A 15,295-nucleotide genomic window follows, 5' to 3' on the forward strand; every position below is an offset into this window, starting at 1 on the left:
GCAAGAACTCCATAAAGAGATACTTTTTAATAGGCAGTTAGGGAGAACGACGTCTTTAGAGGAAAAAGGGAGTCGCTGGCCTGTTACCTCCCCTCAACCTGACATTTATTTGCTCTTGTGGATAAGACAAATAACTCATTCCTAGTCAACAGATTATTAACTACAGCAAAGGTCTTGGCTCCCAAGAAAAATGGGCTGAGATTGTTATTATCTGTACATCCTTACATATTAATAGCGACAATAAGCATTAGAGTTTGACAAGAGAAAACTCCCTTTCATGGCTTTCCCTGGCCCAGGCTTCCACAGACTCTGTCACCTACATATGCCTTATTAAACTCTGCCAGCAACTCAAATTCAGTTCTGTTTGCAATCATGGGTTTTCTTCCAAGAAGTACAGTGAAGCAATTATCATAGCAGAGATGGAACATAACCAGGGCTTACCCTCTCCTGACCCAAGACATCCGAATCATGTCTCCAAGGGAACTTCAAGTCCCCTGAATAATATACCCATCTACTGAGAAGTCTGTAATTGATGATTAAGCTTCCAACATCACTGAAATCCCTTTTCACTGAAGCTAGCAATGAATGAAGGATTTAGAAAATCCTTCCCCCTTGCAATGAAGTTGGAATAACCGATCGATTCATTAAAGCTCCATGTGACCCTGGAACCTCAAACTTCTGCGAGAAGATTTCAGCCAGAAATACATTTTGGATCAACCCCCTGCTTGAAAGCCCACGTTTCCCATTTTATGAGATCACCGCTCAAAGATCTTGTTTGGAGAACAGTATCTCTGATGATCTGCCTTACTGCTCTGGCCTCTCCCCTGGGCTGAGCCCACAGTAGGATGTCACGATCAGGCTTGCACCAGGATACCCACAGTGTGCCCAATGGCTGCGAAATGTGACCCCAAGGGAAGAGAAGAAAGCTTCCTGACCTTGTGCAGCTCCACAGGCGTTGGGGACATGATCTCCTTTATTTCTTGTTTCATCTTCCTCAGGGTGACAGACTTCCTGCCCACATCTGAGGGCAGAGTGTTGCTCCGAGTGGTTTGGCTATAGTGTGGCCGTGAGCTGCTCCGTTCCTGGAAGCTGGCCTGTCGCCCCAGCTGACTGCGAGGTGTAGGGGCCTCATGATTCAAACTCATCGTACTCCCCGACATGATTGTTGCCTGTGGCATTGACAATTTTCAGAAACAATTAAACCACGGACTAAGAAAAGGGTTCGGTTGCTCAACATTAAGCACATTCCTCCTTCTGCCCAGTCAAAATACGGCCTCTTCAGGGCATAACCAAAGGCTGGAGAATGGACATAGTAATTGCACAAGGGAAGTCTGAGAAAATGTTTTGCAAGTGACATTTATAAGGCACATCTCAAATCCAATTTAAGTACTTAAGCCGTTGAGTTTATTTAATCAAATACCACCCCTGGCAGGTTTGAGGCAAACTGAAAAGCTCTAACATCTGCTTATTACAAACTACATTTTAAGCATTAGCTTTCCACTGAGTGGGCTCTAAAGATGGGGTTCATGAGGCAACCTTTAATATAGCTTACAGAAATGAATGAAGAACTTCTCGGTGGGTTGAGGCTGTGGATACACAGGTGACAGCTTCTTCTATGCTGCCTACCCAGCTCTGGCATATTGTCCTTCCTGTGATCACGTGACCTGCCCGAGCCGCTTGGGGATCGGCTAGGTCTCCACATCGTTTGGCACAGGTCCATGTTCCTTCGAAATGGCCTTTATGTAAGACTGCTTTGAGGAATAGTCATTCATCATGCTACTGGATTCAACCCTTTGCTCAAAAGCAGTGAGACCTGGATTGGATTTTACCAGTGAATTGAGAAGTTTGTTCGGTTTCCACATATTCCCTCCATAATACATGAGGAATGGCAAGGTCAGATCTCAAAAATGACCGAGAATCAGAAGTGGAAGTGAAGGAGCATTTGAAACTAAAATCATGTTGGGGATGTTCATTTCCCATGGTTAGAGGATGCTAACATTCTGAAAATATGCCTGGGGCCAGCTCCATGTTCTTTGATATGATGGTTAGATAATGGGATGCCAGCATCGGTGAATCTGCCTGAAATCATGGGAACAGAAGACAAATTCCATCTCCTACGTGACTGGCTACACCATATCTAGTGATTTATATTAATACTGATGCTAAAAGTAATGAAAGTGTCATTTGTTGAGTTCTTTGAATGCATTCACCTATTTAAGCATCATGCCAATTTTATGAGGCAAGTGCTGATATTCTTCCTAATTTACAAGTGAGGAAACTGAGGCACAAAGAGGTGTAATAATTACACCTCCTCCTTTCAGTTAAGGAAAGGGATGCTTGGATAAAGGAACCAACTTGCCCAAGAGTCTGGGATTGCAACCCAGCAATCTGTCTTCAGAACTGTTATGTTCGACTTCCAGGCTGTACTGATTCTCAGTCAAATATGAGGCTGAAACATATAAAACTGACCTTTTAGTAAATGGAAAAAAAAAAAAAAACCCACCTTATTTGTCCAGTGTGGATTATTCATATTATGGTTTATTTCAGATAAATCCCTTTTAAACTGAAACCTTTCTATTACTAGCTTCGTGGTAACATGGGGCATCCTTTTACCTTATGGTACTTAACTCACATATATCATTTCTTTGTTTAATCTACTCTAACCAACAGTATCTGATGAGTGTTTTCTCTCCCTGATGACCCTCCACTTTTTTTTTACCTACTTGGACTAGTTATTGGCTTTGTTAACAAGTTTATACTCATTTTTCATGGGATTAGCAGGAAACACGTTGGAAGTAGAAGAACTGCTATAGCTGAGAGACAACAGTTCTGCTTTGATAATCCTTAGTCACAACAGGAGTTATATAAGCTGATCTGGAAAGAGTTCTGATGGAAGCAAGGACATCTTATCAGTAGGTTTCCAGATCAAGTTTTCAAAGGATGGATTGATTGCTTTGTTTAAAGTTAACAGAATGAGTGACATCTCTGAAGGAATACTGACATTAAAACACAAACAGAAAAACTAAAATAAAAAAGTTTAGGAGTTCCTGTTGTGGCGCAGTGGTTAACGAATCCGACCAGGAACCATGAGGTTGTGGGTTCGATCCCTGCCCTTGCTTAGTGGGTTAAGGGTCCGGTGTTGCCATGAGCTGTGGTGTAGGCTGCAGACGCGGCTCCAATCCCCGCGTTGCTGTGGCTCTGGCATAGGCTGGTGGCTACAGCTCCGACTGGACCCCTAGCCTGGGAACCTCCATATGCCATGGGTGCGGCCCTAGAAAAGGCAAAAAGACAAAAAAAAAAAGTTTAAAAAACTATTTGATGTTTTCTAGGATTTATTTTTGCTTCCAGAGTATGCATCACCTGTTTTCATTTTGTGCAATTCATAACTATACTTTTTGAAAATTATCAGTGAGATAACTGGTATGCATACAACTTAGAAGGAGTATGTTTTTTTGTGTTTTTTTTGTCTTTTTGCTATTTCTTGGGCCGCTCCCGCGGCATATGGAGGTTCCCAGGCTAGGGGTTGAATCAGAGCTGTAGCCACCGGCCTACGCCAGAGCCACAGCAACGCATGATCCGAGCCGCGTCTGCAGCCTACACCACAGCTCACGGCAACGCCGGATCATTAACCCACTGAGCAAGGGCAGGGACCGAACTCGCAACCTCATGGTTCCTAGTCGGATTCGTTAACCACTACGCCATGACGGGAACTCCTAGAAGGAGTATGTTTAAGAGTTTTCTACATGACATTTAGTTAAATCTTCTTCCGTGTTATACTAAGCAAAAAATAGTTAAGGCAGTATGTATTCATTACTCAAAAGAGCAGAAAAAAGAATTCCTATTGAACATTGATTAAGTGCCGTGTTCTGTGTTAAGTGCCATATAAGCATTAGTCATTATAATCCCCATATTTTAAAGAAATAGCTGATGAGAGATTGAGTAACTTGTCCAAAGTCACAGTCTGAATTCTTCTCTTTTGTTAAAACTATACGTTTTTCAGTGCTAAAATTGAACCTAAATTATTGCTAGCAATGGGGAAAATGACTAGTATAATTATCATTTTATTTCAATTTTAATCATTTTCCATCTTAGCTCATCTTCTATATTTGTTATAGTTACAGTATGCTTTAACTTTTAATACTGGATATAAATTTCATATGCAGGAACCTAGCTGCAATAGTATTTTTTGCAGAGTAGCATTTACAATTAAGGGATCAAAGTTCATTTAAACAAATGAATGAATGTTCTTTGTTCCCAAAGTGTGAATAAGATTCTAAGGATGTGTCGATCATTCTTCCTAGTTGAAAACTCTAATTTCTCTTTGGCTTATAAGTTCAAGCAACTTTTTTTTGGATGTATAATTTCAAGGGCCACACCTGCCTGAAGTGATGCTAGAGAAAATCTATTGGCTGCTGCAACATAACTTCTGTGCTGATGGATATCATTTTCATTAGGTAACTCAGTCTCTGGGTGAAAACAATCTCAGTGTATTAATTTTCACATGATCTTCATCTTACCTAATGGAAAAGAAACTATGAGAAGAATAACTGCTTCTTCAAAAGAGAAGTATTTCAAAATGCCAAATGAAAAAGACATATGAGCCAAAACACGCTTTTAAAAGCAGAAATAGGTTCAAAAATTGGAAATTGATATCCTTCTTCAGTTTGGGCCTCTTCTGCAGAGCATTCTCCATGCAGGAAGCAGTAAAAGTTTAAATAAGCCAGCTGATACTTAAGCATTCTACTTTTTTCGAAAGTCACAGGAAAAGAAATCAAACTGCTAACATCTTGAGTCATTTATATTTTAAAGGATTATCCATCTCCAGGTCCTTTAACTGTGCTCTGAAGCTGAAGTTCATGCCAGGTAATACCATGATGTTTACAAATTCAAACTAATAGTTTTCTTTATAATTCTCTTTGCAGATTCACAAACATTAGACTCACATAAAATATCCACACATGCAATTGAGAAGCAAAATAATATCAAGATGAGTCATCATTTTTAGAATTGCAAGAGTCCACCCAGTTAGGCCATTCACATTCCTTATGGTGACTTGGGGACCTCATACGACATCAAAATAAAAATGAGACTTTTGCCACTTTTTTTTTTTTTTTTTAAACAGCTCAGAAAATTTAAAAGAACATAAAAGGAAACAGTCCGGGACTTCCCAGACCAAAGCGTGACTACCGTCAGCAAATTTATGGCTTTGATTAAAGAACTCACCAGGAGTTCAGCTATTATACTCCATCTCTCTGCAGCTCCTTGAATTCACATCAAGTTAACACAGAATCAGGATTCGCAATTAACATCAACGTACTGTGGAATATTTTGACTGCTTATCAGACTGGCCTTTATTTTTTAAATTTAATTTTTTTTTTTTTTTTTTTTAACCAGCTGCATTGTCGTCTACTTTCAGGGCACAATGACATGAAAGAAAAATTTCCTCTTATGTTCCTCTTCACGATCAAATTAACATCTCTACCAGGTACAAATGAAAACATGCCAAAGAAACCTTTCGAAAGCAAATAAGAGAATGAGAGACACCACTGCTGGGAAACTTAGCTGGCCCCTAGCGATCCCGTGGCAAACAGGTACAGTCAGGGTTAGCAGGGAGCAATGGCAGAAGCCACAGGTCAGTCAGCTTGGGGTGGGGTGGAAATGGGGAAATCAATACTTTCAACTGCATTGGGTCAAATCAAATCACTGTCTGGAAGGCAAGGGGGCAGGGAAGGCAGCTGCACAAGCAAAAAGATAAACAGAAAGGGTAGCTACCAAGAGAGTCATGTTTCTCAAAGACACACGCCTGTCAGCTTTCTCCTGTGGAAAGGGGTTAAAGCTTTTAAATGAACTGGTGTGATCAATGCAAACTCAAAAGGACCAAAAGAAAACGAAACAAAAATGAATGTAGAAACAAGAAAAGTTAAGTAGCAGGACTGAGGCTACCTCGAGTTCTCTCAGGATTCCTGACTGTCCACAGGTTTCCAAATCCTCCAGCGCTTGGGACCAGAAGTTCTCCTCTTGCTCGGCCTCTGTGCTGTCGGGAGCCCCTGCAAAACTGCTGTCAAAGAGCACAGGCTGCGTTAAGAACTTGCCAGACATGTTTTTTTCCCCCATATCCAGAATCTCTCTCATCTCACACACACACAATAGAGATTCATTTTGGAGCTGGCTCTGCTCCACCTGTGGCTTCCAAGACAGGCCAGTTCCAATGGAAGGAAACTTTAGGGAACTCAGTGTCGCAAAGACCATGCAGTGTCTGCAAGGACCATGGTCTTTCTCACGGAATTTCAGAGAAGTCACGGCTACTGCTGAATGGGACTCTTTCAGCTGCTCTATCTACAGGGAAAAGAGAAACAGCCCTCTTCTTTGAGAGAGAAAAATATGTTTTCCCCGCTCCTTCTAAACATCATTATAGATCAGTTAAGTGCTATGGATAGGGATGGAGTAGGCACAGGCAGTTGTAGAAGACCCACTAAGGGACTACCGAGTGAGAGGGAAACCTAGGGGACTTTGGGAGATCACTGTAAGCTAATAACAGCTCGAGACGACCATGAGAACAAGGTAGGCTTGTGTCACTAGTGGAGACTTGAGATAAGCCTCAGGTCATTGGGTAGGGGATGGGGTGAGCCTGCATTCAGATTCAGACCAAGGGCAGGCATTTGAGGACCACCCTTCTGCTGATTTGAATACACTCCTTACCGGATACTAAGGAGGGGCTCCTACTTGAAGAAAGAGGAAGAGGCAGTCTTTTCAGATCCCAACTCCCCTGGGATGATGAAACTGTAGCCCACCGGATCCTGGGGGCAGAGCCTCCTTGCCTGCCCGCTTGCATCTCTCACGAGTGTCCTATCCTAATAAATCTATTTCTTGTCTACCACTTTGTCTCTTGCCGAATTCCTTCTGTGCGGAGGCATGGAGAACCTGAACCTCAGTGAGTCCAGATACCGGGTGACTGATTCTAATTTAAAACTGCGGGTTCAAGTCCCAACCTGTGTTCTGGCTAGGCTTAGGCTATTAGCGCTGTCAGTTTCAGCTATCACTTTTTATGGTCTTAAAATACTTTGGTAAGGAGCAAACTGCTAAAATAGACCTCTCAGTTAAAAACATGGGACTCCCAATTAAAAAAAATTTTTTTTTTGTCTTTTTAGGGCTGCACCCACGGCATATGGAAGTTTCCAGGCTAGGGGCTGAATTGGAGCTGCAGTCACCAGCCTACGCCACAGCAACGCCAGATCTGAGCCGCGTCTGTGACCTACACCACAGCTCACAGCAATGCCAGATCTTTAACCCACTGAGTGAGGTCAGGGATTGAACCCGAATCCTCATGAATACCAGTCAGGCTCATTACCGCTGAGGCACAACAACTCCAAAAAAAAAAATTTTTTTTTAAATGTAAGTTAATGTGAAACTACCTTTAAACGAAAGAAGAGGAAATTAATCATAGAGTGAGGACACAGTTTACAGACGATTTTCCCCATGTGCAACTGTGGTTTTCTTTCTTTTATCTTTTTTTTCTTTATACAGCCACACCTGCAGCATATGGAAGTTCCCAGGCCAGGAGTCGAATCGGAACCGCAGCTGCCACAGCAACATGGGATCTGAGCTGCATCTGGGACCTACACCTCAGCTTGTGGCAACATCTGATCCTTAACCCACTGAGTGAGGCCAGGGATTGAACCCATGCCCTCCTGGATACTAGCCAGGTCCTTAACCCACTGAGCCACAACAGGAATTCCCTACTGTTGCTTTCTTTAGGGGAAGCTGAGCTCTTGCCCTGCTGTGTGGGTGTTGGCTCTGGCCGGGCAGGCCTGAGTCCTAGAACCCCGCCACTGGGCTGGGATGGATAGTTAAAGCGGCTTCATGCGGAGCTCCCAATGCTACCGGCAGGGGCTGCTGGAAGCACAGAAGTTCACATGTGGCCCAAAGGACGCAGAAGCAGGTGGGACAGGGCAGCAGCTGGTAAAAACCTTACCCACTGACTGTGGATCGGTCCCAGTCTTCATTACTCAGCCCCACATCTGGGTAAGTCTGGCTTCGCGGCTTAGTGACCGGGGACAAACTGCCTCTCTGTTTGGGGCTCCTCCAGTCATAGGTATTGAAGTTGTACCCTGAGGCCTGAAAGCCAGTGCCTGAAACAAAAACAAGGCATTAGATTCCATTTTCGTAACTTGTCTTTTTCTTGAGGTTTCCATTAGTTTGTTTGAGGAGGCTGACTTTTACTGAATTCGGGATCATAATTAAGTCTTATGAAAGACACATGCACACCTATTATCCCAACTGATTCTAACAGCCCTAAGGTAAGACCCTTAGACTTAGGCAGGAAAGCTCAGCCCTGGGCCTGTGCTTATATGGCTCTCATATCCTCTGTTCAGTTGAGAAATCTGCTCAGCTGGGGATGTATCCAGACCTGTATCCACCCCTTCCTAGAGCAAGCTCTAGAAAATCAAAACCCTGACTTTCCTGCCCAGACACCCTGAGTCCACCTCCAGAGTGTGAGAGGGCTTCTAATCCAAGTCCGTCCTTTTTTCTTTTTATGGCTGCACTCATGCTATACAAAAATTCCCATGCTAGGGGTCAAATGGGAGCTGCAGCTGCCAGGCCACACTGCAGCCATGGCAACACTGGATCCAAGCTGCATCTGCAACCTATACTCCAGCTTGTGGCAACCCCGGATCCTTAACCACTGAGTGAGGCCAGGGATCCAACCTGTATCCTCACGGATGCTATGTCTGGTTCTTAACTCACTGAGCCACAATGGCAACTTCCCAGGTCTGTCCTTCTGAGAGTGGAACCTGCCACCAGATGTGGGTTCCAGGCCCAAGAAGTGGCCAAGGGTGCTGGTTGCAGGGGTGTGGACCAAGCATGGCTAAGCTGGCTGAGGCCCACAGACAGTCGAGATGGGCCTGAGGATCACTTCAGCCACTGAGAAATTACACTGCTAGGGAGCAAAGGGGTCAAACAACTACAGCAACAGCAATAACTGCAATTGACTATGTACCCAGAACTTCATTAAGTGCTTAATTTGTATCACCTTATTTATTCTTCATAATGGTCTTTGCAGGAGGGTACCATTCATTATTTGCATTCAAGTACCTAGGGGTATCTGCAAATTTTCCTGAAGGTTCCAGACCTAATTTCAGGAAAATCAATCTTTAGCTTCTCAAGTTCCACACTTAACATCTTCCCCAAATCAGCCCCGCTGAGAAAATTCTGGGGGCCTGAGATTTGTTTTTCTGCGCCTTTACAAATGGAAGACATATTTCTCGTCCATCTCAAATGTTTGAAGGAGCTTGGCCCTGGGATATAAAAACCCCCAGGCACCAAATCAAGGGATAACTAGGGAAAGACTCCTTCCTGAAGGAAGGGCTCGGGGGTGGAGCCTGTTTCTGCCAGGCACAGACTCATCCATTGATCTCTGTATCTCAGAATCAGAATTCAGAAAGGAGAGGAGGGGGCGTGCATTATGATGTTTATTCGCATGGCAAAATGAAGGCCGACATCCTGACAGGGAGTGAACTCTGATTAGTTTGAGGAGGGGATGGTGGGGAATAGTTTTGACAATCAGGTTATATAATGGACATTTTCCATGAGTCTGGGCTAAATCTCTGCCTCGACATTTTGACAAAAATATATTTAAAGCCTAATTACCACAGGCTGGAAATGACAGTTTGGGCAAGTATTAACCATTTGGGGAGAAAAAAGTTAAGATGACAACTTTAAGTGTGTGGTGGGGTCTGCAGTGCTTCAAAATTCTTTGGGGTAGGGGGTTCAAATGGAGGAGTGGGGGCTGCTTGGCAAGTCTGATGCCATGGTTTGTGCTATAACTACCATGCATGGCTTTACCTACCATTTCAGGTTGTGACCCATTGTGTATATGTGTGTGTGTTTCCATGTGTGGACTGGGTTGCAATATAAGATGTATTTCTTACTGTTTAAAAACACATAATATAGCAAATAGGCCCAGGGCCCTAATTTCACATACAATTAAATGAACCAACCACATAAAATGATGGTCTCTCTGCCACCCCTTGCTTCACCTTCCCATCCACTTTCCCTTTATTTGTTTGGTCCTAAAATGCCATCCTCACTATCAGTTAGAATCCAGAGAAAGCAAGAATGTCCAAAGATAATGTGATCTGATCAAAAGCATCTGATCTCCACATTGCAGGGTAAAGCCCACAGTCACATCACAGCGGTACGCTAGGAACCTCCTGTTTTAGGAAACCAAGGACCCGATGTTCTTGGCACAGAGAAGATATTTATAGGTCAACATCTCATTCTCCCTCTTCCTCTCCCTCTTCTTCTTCTTCTTCTTCTGGCTGCAGCATGCAGCCGCTTGATATGAGATCTCAATTCCCAGACTAGGGATTGAACCCCGGCCATTGTGGTGCAAGGGCTAAATCCTAACTACTAGACCACCAGGGAACTCCCACTATCTCCCTTCCTTTCTTGTGTAAGTGCAGGGTGAGGCTTTGGGAAGGAGTCTTGTGTGGGGAATGTGCAGCCTCCCATCAACACTGCTGAATTACAGGAACACATGAGTCTCCTCTTGAAGGGGAGTGACTGGGCAACACTGCACTTCTCTGGGCTCCTTTTGACAGGCCATCATTCCGTCCTTCTGAACCAAATAAACTAACTCCCCTCCCCATATGCGAAATCTCATTTTGTGTGTGTTTGATTCAAAAGAGTTAGGGGAAGCCCAGGCTCACTTCCTTTAACTGGCTTTAAACTTGCTAAGAGCCCAATGCTGAGTGCTGGTGCCCATGAGGGCGTCCCTTTCTGACAGCACTCACCCATATGACCATTCACTTCCCCTGGGCAATCCCAACATGCTTTTGTTGTTGTTGTTTTTGTCTTTTGTCTTTTTAGGCTGCACCTGTGCAGCATATGGAGATTCCTAGGCTAGGGGTCGAATCGGAGCTGTAGCCGCCAGCCTACACCACAGCCACAGCAGCCCAGATCTGAGCTGTGTCTACCACCTACACCACAGCTCATGGCAACGCCAGATCCTTAACCCAATGAGTCAGGCCAGAGATCGAACCCGCGTCCTCGTGGATACTAGCTGGGTTCGCTAACCACTGAGCCATAATGGGAACCCCCCCAACATATTTTAAATGGTGCAGATTGACTTTTTGATTTTCCTTCCAGCTATTGTGAGTAGTTCTTGGTGACCTGGGCCAGAGGGTGAGGGTGGGCTTGAGTGGATGTGCAGCATCTCTCCTGGGAAAATGCCTGTCCCCACCCCCTAGAAGGCATGACTGTCCATACCATGGTTTGTCTTAATAAGCACTATTTTTTTGGCCACATCTAAGGCATGTGGAAATTCCTGGGCCAAGGATTGAACTCATGTCACAGCAGTGACTTGAGCCATGGCAGTGACAACACCAGATCCTTAAGCACTAGGCTACCAGGGAACTCCTTAAGAAGCACTATTAAATAATTATCACAACAAAGCAGGGCATGAAAAAGGGATACAATTCAAATATTTTGGGGTTAGGCAAGAACTCAGAAGACCTGGGTCTGGCCCATGTTATCCTAGCACAGGGACTGAAGTAGGAAAAGACCTAGGTTGAAATTTCAGCTTTGCTACTTCCTTCCTCTGCAGGCTTGGCAAACTCACTTCTGTGTGAAATAGGGATAATTACACATGCTTTGCCATGTTGATATGAGAATCAAGGAGAATAATACCCACAAGCACTTATGAATGTGCCTGAAACATAAGGAGGCATTACTCTCTTTCTTTTGGTCACATCCATGCATAAATTCCCGGGCCAGGGATCAAACTTGTGTCACAACAGCAATCCACACCACAGCAGTGACAACACCAGATCCTTAACTCACTGCATCACCAGTGAAATCACATTACTTTTTAAAAATCTTTTTAGGGCCATACCCACGGCATATGGAAGTTCCCAGGCTAGGGGTTGAATTGGAGCTGTAGCCACCGGCCTACACCACAGCCACAGCAACGCCAGATCCGAGCTGTGTCTGCGACCTACACCACAGCTCACGGAAACGCTGGATCCTTAACCCACTGAGCGAGGCCAGGGATCGAACATGCGTCCTCATGGATGCTAGTCAGATTCGTAACTGCTGAGCCACGATGGGAAGTCCAACTCACATTACTTTGACTATTCACTAAGCCCCTCAATTTATCAAGATTTCAGTCTCCTTATTATAAAACAGGGATAGTGGGAAGGGAAGAAATCAGCACAACTAATTCAGTAAATGTTCTAGCACCTCTAAGACCAGCCAGGTACTACAGGAGGAGCTGAAATGCAAAGAGAGTAAAACTAGGTTCCCCTCCTGCACTGTTGGTGGGAGTGTAAACTGGTACAGCCACTATGGAGAACAGTTTGGAGATACCTTAGAAATCTATATATAGAACTTCCATATGACCCCACAATCCAGACATATATCCAGACAAAACTCTACTTAAAAGAGACACATGCACCCGCATGTTCATTGCAGCACTATTCACAATAGCCAAGACAAGGAAACAACCCAAATGTCCATCAACAGATGATTGAATTCGGAAGATGTGGTATATATACACAATGGAATACTACTCAGCCATAAAAAAGAATGACATAATGCCATTTGCAGCAACATGGATGGAACTAGAGAATCTCATACTGAGTGAAATGAGCCAGAAAGACAAAGACAAATACCATATGATATCACTTATAACTGGAATCTAATATCCAGCACAAATGAACATCTCCTCAGAAAAGAAAATCATGGACTTGGAGAAAAGACTTGTGGCTGCCTGATGGGAGGGGGAGGGAGTGGGAGGGATCGGGAGCTTGGGCTTATCAGACACAACTTAGAATAGATTTACAAGGAGATCCTGCTGAATAGCATTGAGAACTTTGTCTAGATACTCATGTTGCAACAGAACAAAGGGTGGGGGAAAAAAAATGTAATTGTAATGTATACATGTAAGGATAACTTGATCCCCTTGCTGTACAGTGGGAAAATAAAAATAAATAAGAAAATAAATAAATAAATTTTATCACACACAGAAAACAAACAAACAAACAAACAAAACTCCACCTAGAAAGCTCACCATCACCAGCATAGACCTTGTCCCCTTTGGACGACCCCAGTCCCATGGAAATCAACCTGCCTGCACGGAAAAAAAAAAAAAAAAAAATCTAGGTTCCCGTGCTCAAAAGCCGCAGTTTAGTATCTGTCTGGGAGAAAGAGCTGGAGAAATGGCACAGATAGAAAATGAGAGGTCTGATAGCACGTGAGAGGTGTTATCCTTTCAGTCTGAACACACAAATAGAAAAGAACAGAGGTCTACCTGGGGGTTGGGACAAAGTCATGAAAGGTGCGAGTGGAAAAGGGACACCCAGCTGGGACAAGAGGACAAGCTGGCACTTAGCTGTAGAAGAACTGGGTAGGCAGTGTGGGCCTGGCAAGAGGCACTGGGAAAGGCGATCAAGATCAGCCACCCCTGCCCCCCAGCCCAGGCGATTTGGGTTAGGCCTGAACCCAGAAGATCTGGGTCTAGTCCCTTTGAATGGCCATGGTCACGATCAGCCCCACCCCTGGCCTCAGGTTCTGTCGGGAGGGAAGAGTGGTCCAGGGGTATTGTGGTCCCTCTTACCATCTGTACTTATTCCTCCCCAGACGAGAGCAGTGATTTCCCTAATTATACGGTTCTAGGAAAGAGCGCTAAATATACGCTCAGTCCCTTCTTGCGTCTCTCTGGACCCATTCTTTCCCGCTGCTGCTGCCCCGCCTATATGTCCTAGCCTCTCTTGAAATTAAATGTTAATTTTTAGTGTCTTAATCTGATTTTTATGTATTGTCTCCATATGCACCCACAGCATATGGAGGTTCCCAGGCTAGGGGTCGAATCAGAGCTGTAGCCCCCAGCCTATGCCAGAGCCACAGCAACGCGGGATCCGAGCTGCGTCTTCGACCTACACTACAGCTCACAGAAACATTGGATCCTTAACCCACTGAGCGAGGCCAGGGATCAAACCTGCCTCCTCTTGGATACTAGTCAGATTCATTTCCATTGAGCCACGATGGGAGATTCTTCAATGTTGATCTAACTATGTGAAAAGCTCTGGCCAATGACATGGAAATGAAACTTCTGGAAAGCCTCCTTATAGTTCTCTTTCCTGCTGCCTGGAATGTAGATGAAATGGCTGGAGCCTCAATAACTATCTTGGGCCACTGGCTAAACCCAAAGACGGAGGCCAAGTATTAAGCGTAACAGAGAAGAAACATTTAAGAGTATGGGTCCTTGTTGACACTGTGGAGTTGTATATTAGCTCTGAAATGCCTATTTTATGATTTAAGTCACTGTTGATAGATTCCCAGGAGGACAGAGACAGATCCCCTCACACCCTCCAAATGTGGCTATCCACCTTGGAGACCTGCTGTTGATACCCTCTCCCGGATTGTGAAGGCTCAAGTTGGGCAGCAAGAAACAATGGCCTGCGGAAAACAGCTGCCCACATAGATTAACCACCTACAAGGATTAACTGCCGTCTGCCATGGGGACTGGATCCCCTACCCCTCCCTTGACCTTCCCCTCCTCCTTCTGTGTTGTTCCTGCCACAGATTCCCGCCCCAGATCCTTTATAAGCCATCAGTGCTGGCGCCATCTTGAGCTCAGCCTGTGGCCCTCTGATGCCTGAATAAATCTCTTTTGCTTTATTAACTTGGCCTTGCGCATTCATCCCTTGGCAAACCTGACAACCGTAATATTGGGGTTTTTAGTTCTATTTAGCTAAGTCAAACCCAACTGACATGCTGGAGTTACAGTATGCTTTGTAGATCTGATTTCCCCCTTATTTAATCCCAACATCAGACTTGGGTTGGGGTAGGGAAATATCAATCCTGATTCTGGCTGTACATTCAATCCAGCTTCTCTACTCCCACTCCCAACTCTGCCCCCCACCCCCAAAACAAACACCATTAAAATCGGTATTTTAATCCATTGCTGACTCCAGTTTCTATTCCTCAGCCAATTTAGAGTTGGTAAAGGCAGGATTGAGTAACCCCAAGACACCTAGCACTATCAAGGTACCAAAGACCAAAACTTACTCAGAGAATGGTGAGAAGGTCAGGATGCAGAGTCAAAGATATTGCAAGGGAGTGTCAGGAGATGAGACTGATAAAGTAGTTGGGGACTAGATTACAAAGAACTCTGCGCTTAAACTAAGAACTTTTGGCTCCCTCCTACAACAACAGAGAACCAGCAAAAGTTTTTTTTTTTTTTTTTAAGGGAGTAGCATTGGGTGATTTAGTTTTTTTCAAGGTCATTGATGGT

General features: G+C 44.3%; 1 protein-coding gene across 5 annotated transcripts in view; it reads right to left on the reverse strand.

Moving 5' to 3' along the window:
- The window catches only part of GRIP1 (glutamate receptor interacting protein 1), a 761,849-nt gene that overhangs the window by 27,580 nt on the left and 718,974 nt on the right, over window positions 1-15,295 (reverse strand). For 2 of the 5 annotated variants that reach the window (XM_047787145.1, XM_047787144.1), the window contains exons 20-23: window positions 7,973-8,129; window positions 5,944-6,058; window positions 5,773-5,817; window positions 936-1,169 (exon numbers count right to left, since the gene is read on the reverse strand). In XM_047787145.1, coding sequence (XP_047643101.1) covers window positions 936-1,169; window positions 5,773-5,817; window positions 5,944-6,058; window positions 7,973-8,129 — 551 coding nt within the window. The remainder of the gene's footprint in view (window positions 1-935; window positions 1,170-5,772; window positions 5,818-5,943; window positions 6,059-7,972; window positions 8,130-15,295) is intronic. The other 3 variants (XM_047787146.1, XM_047787148.1, XM_047787147.1) reach the window with 3 other exon arrangements.

The sequence above is a fragment of the Phacochoerus africanus genome, chromosome 7, assembly GCF_016906955.1.
Source record: "Phacochoerus africanus isolate WHEZ1 chromosome 7, ROS_Pafr_v1, whole genome shotgun sequence".
In the NCBI taxonomy this organism is placed as follows: Eukaryota; Metazoa; Chordata; class Mammalia; order Artiodactyla; family Suidae; genus Phacochoerus; species Phacochoerus africanus.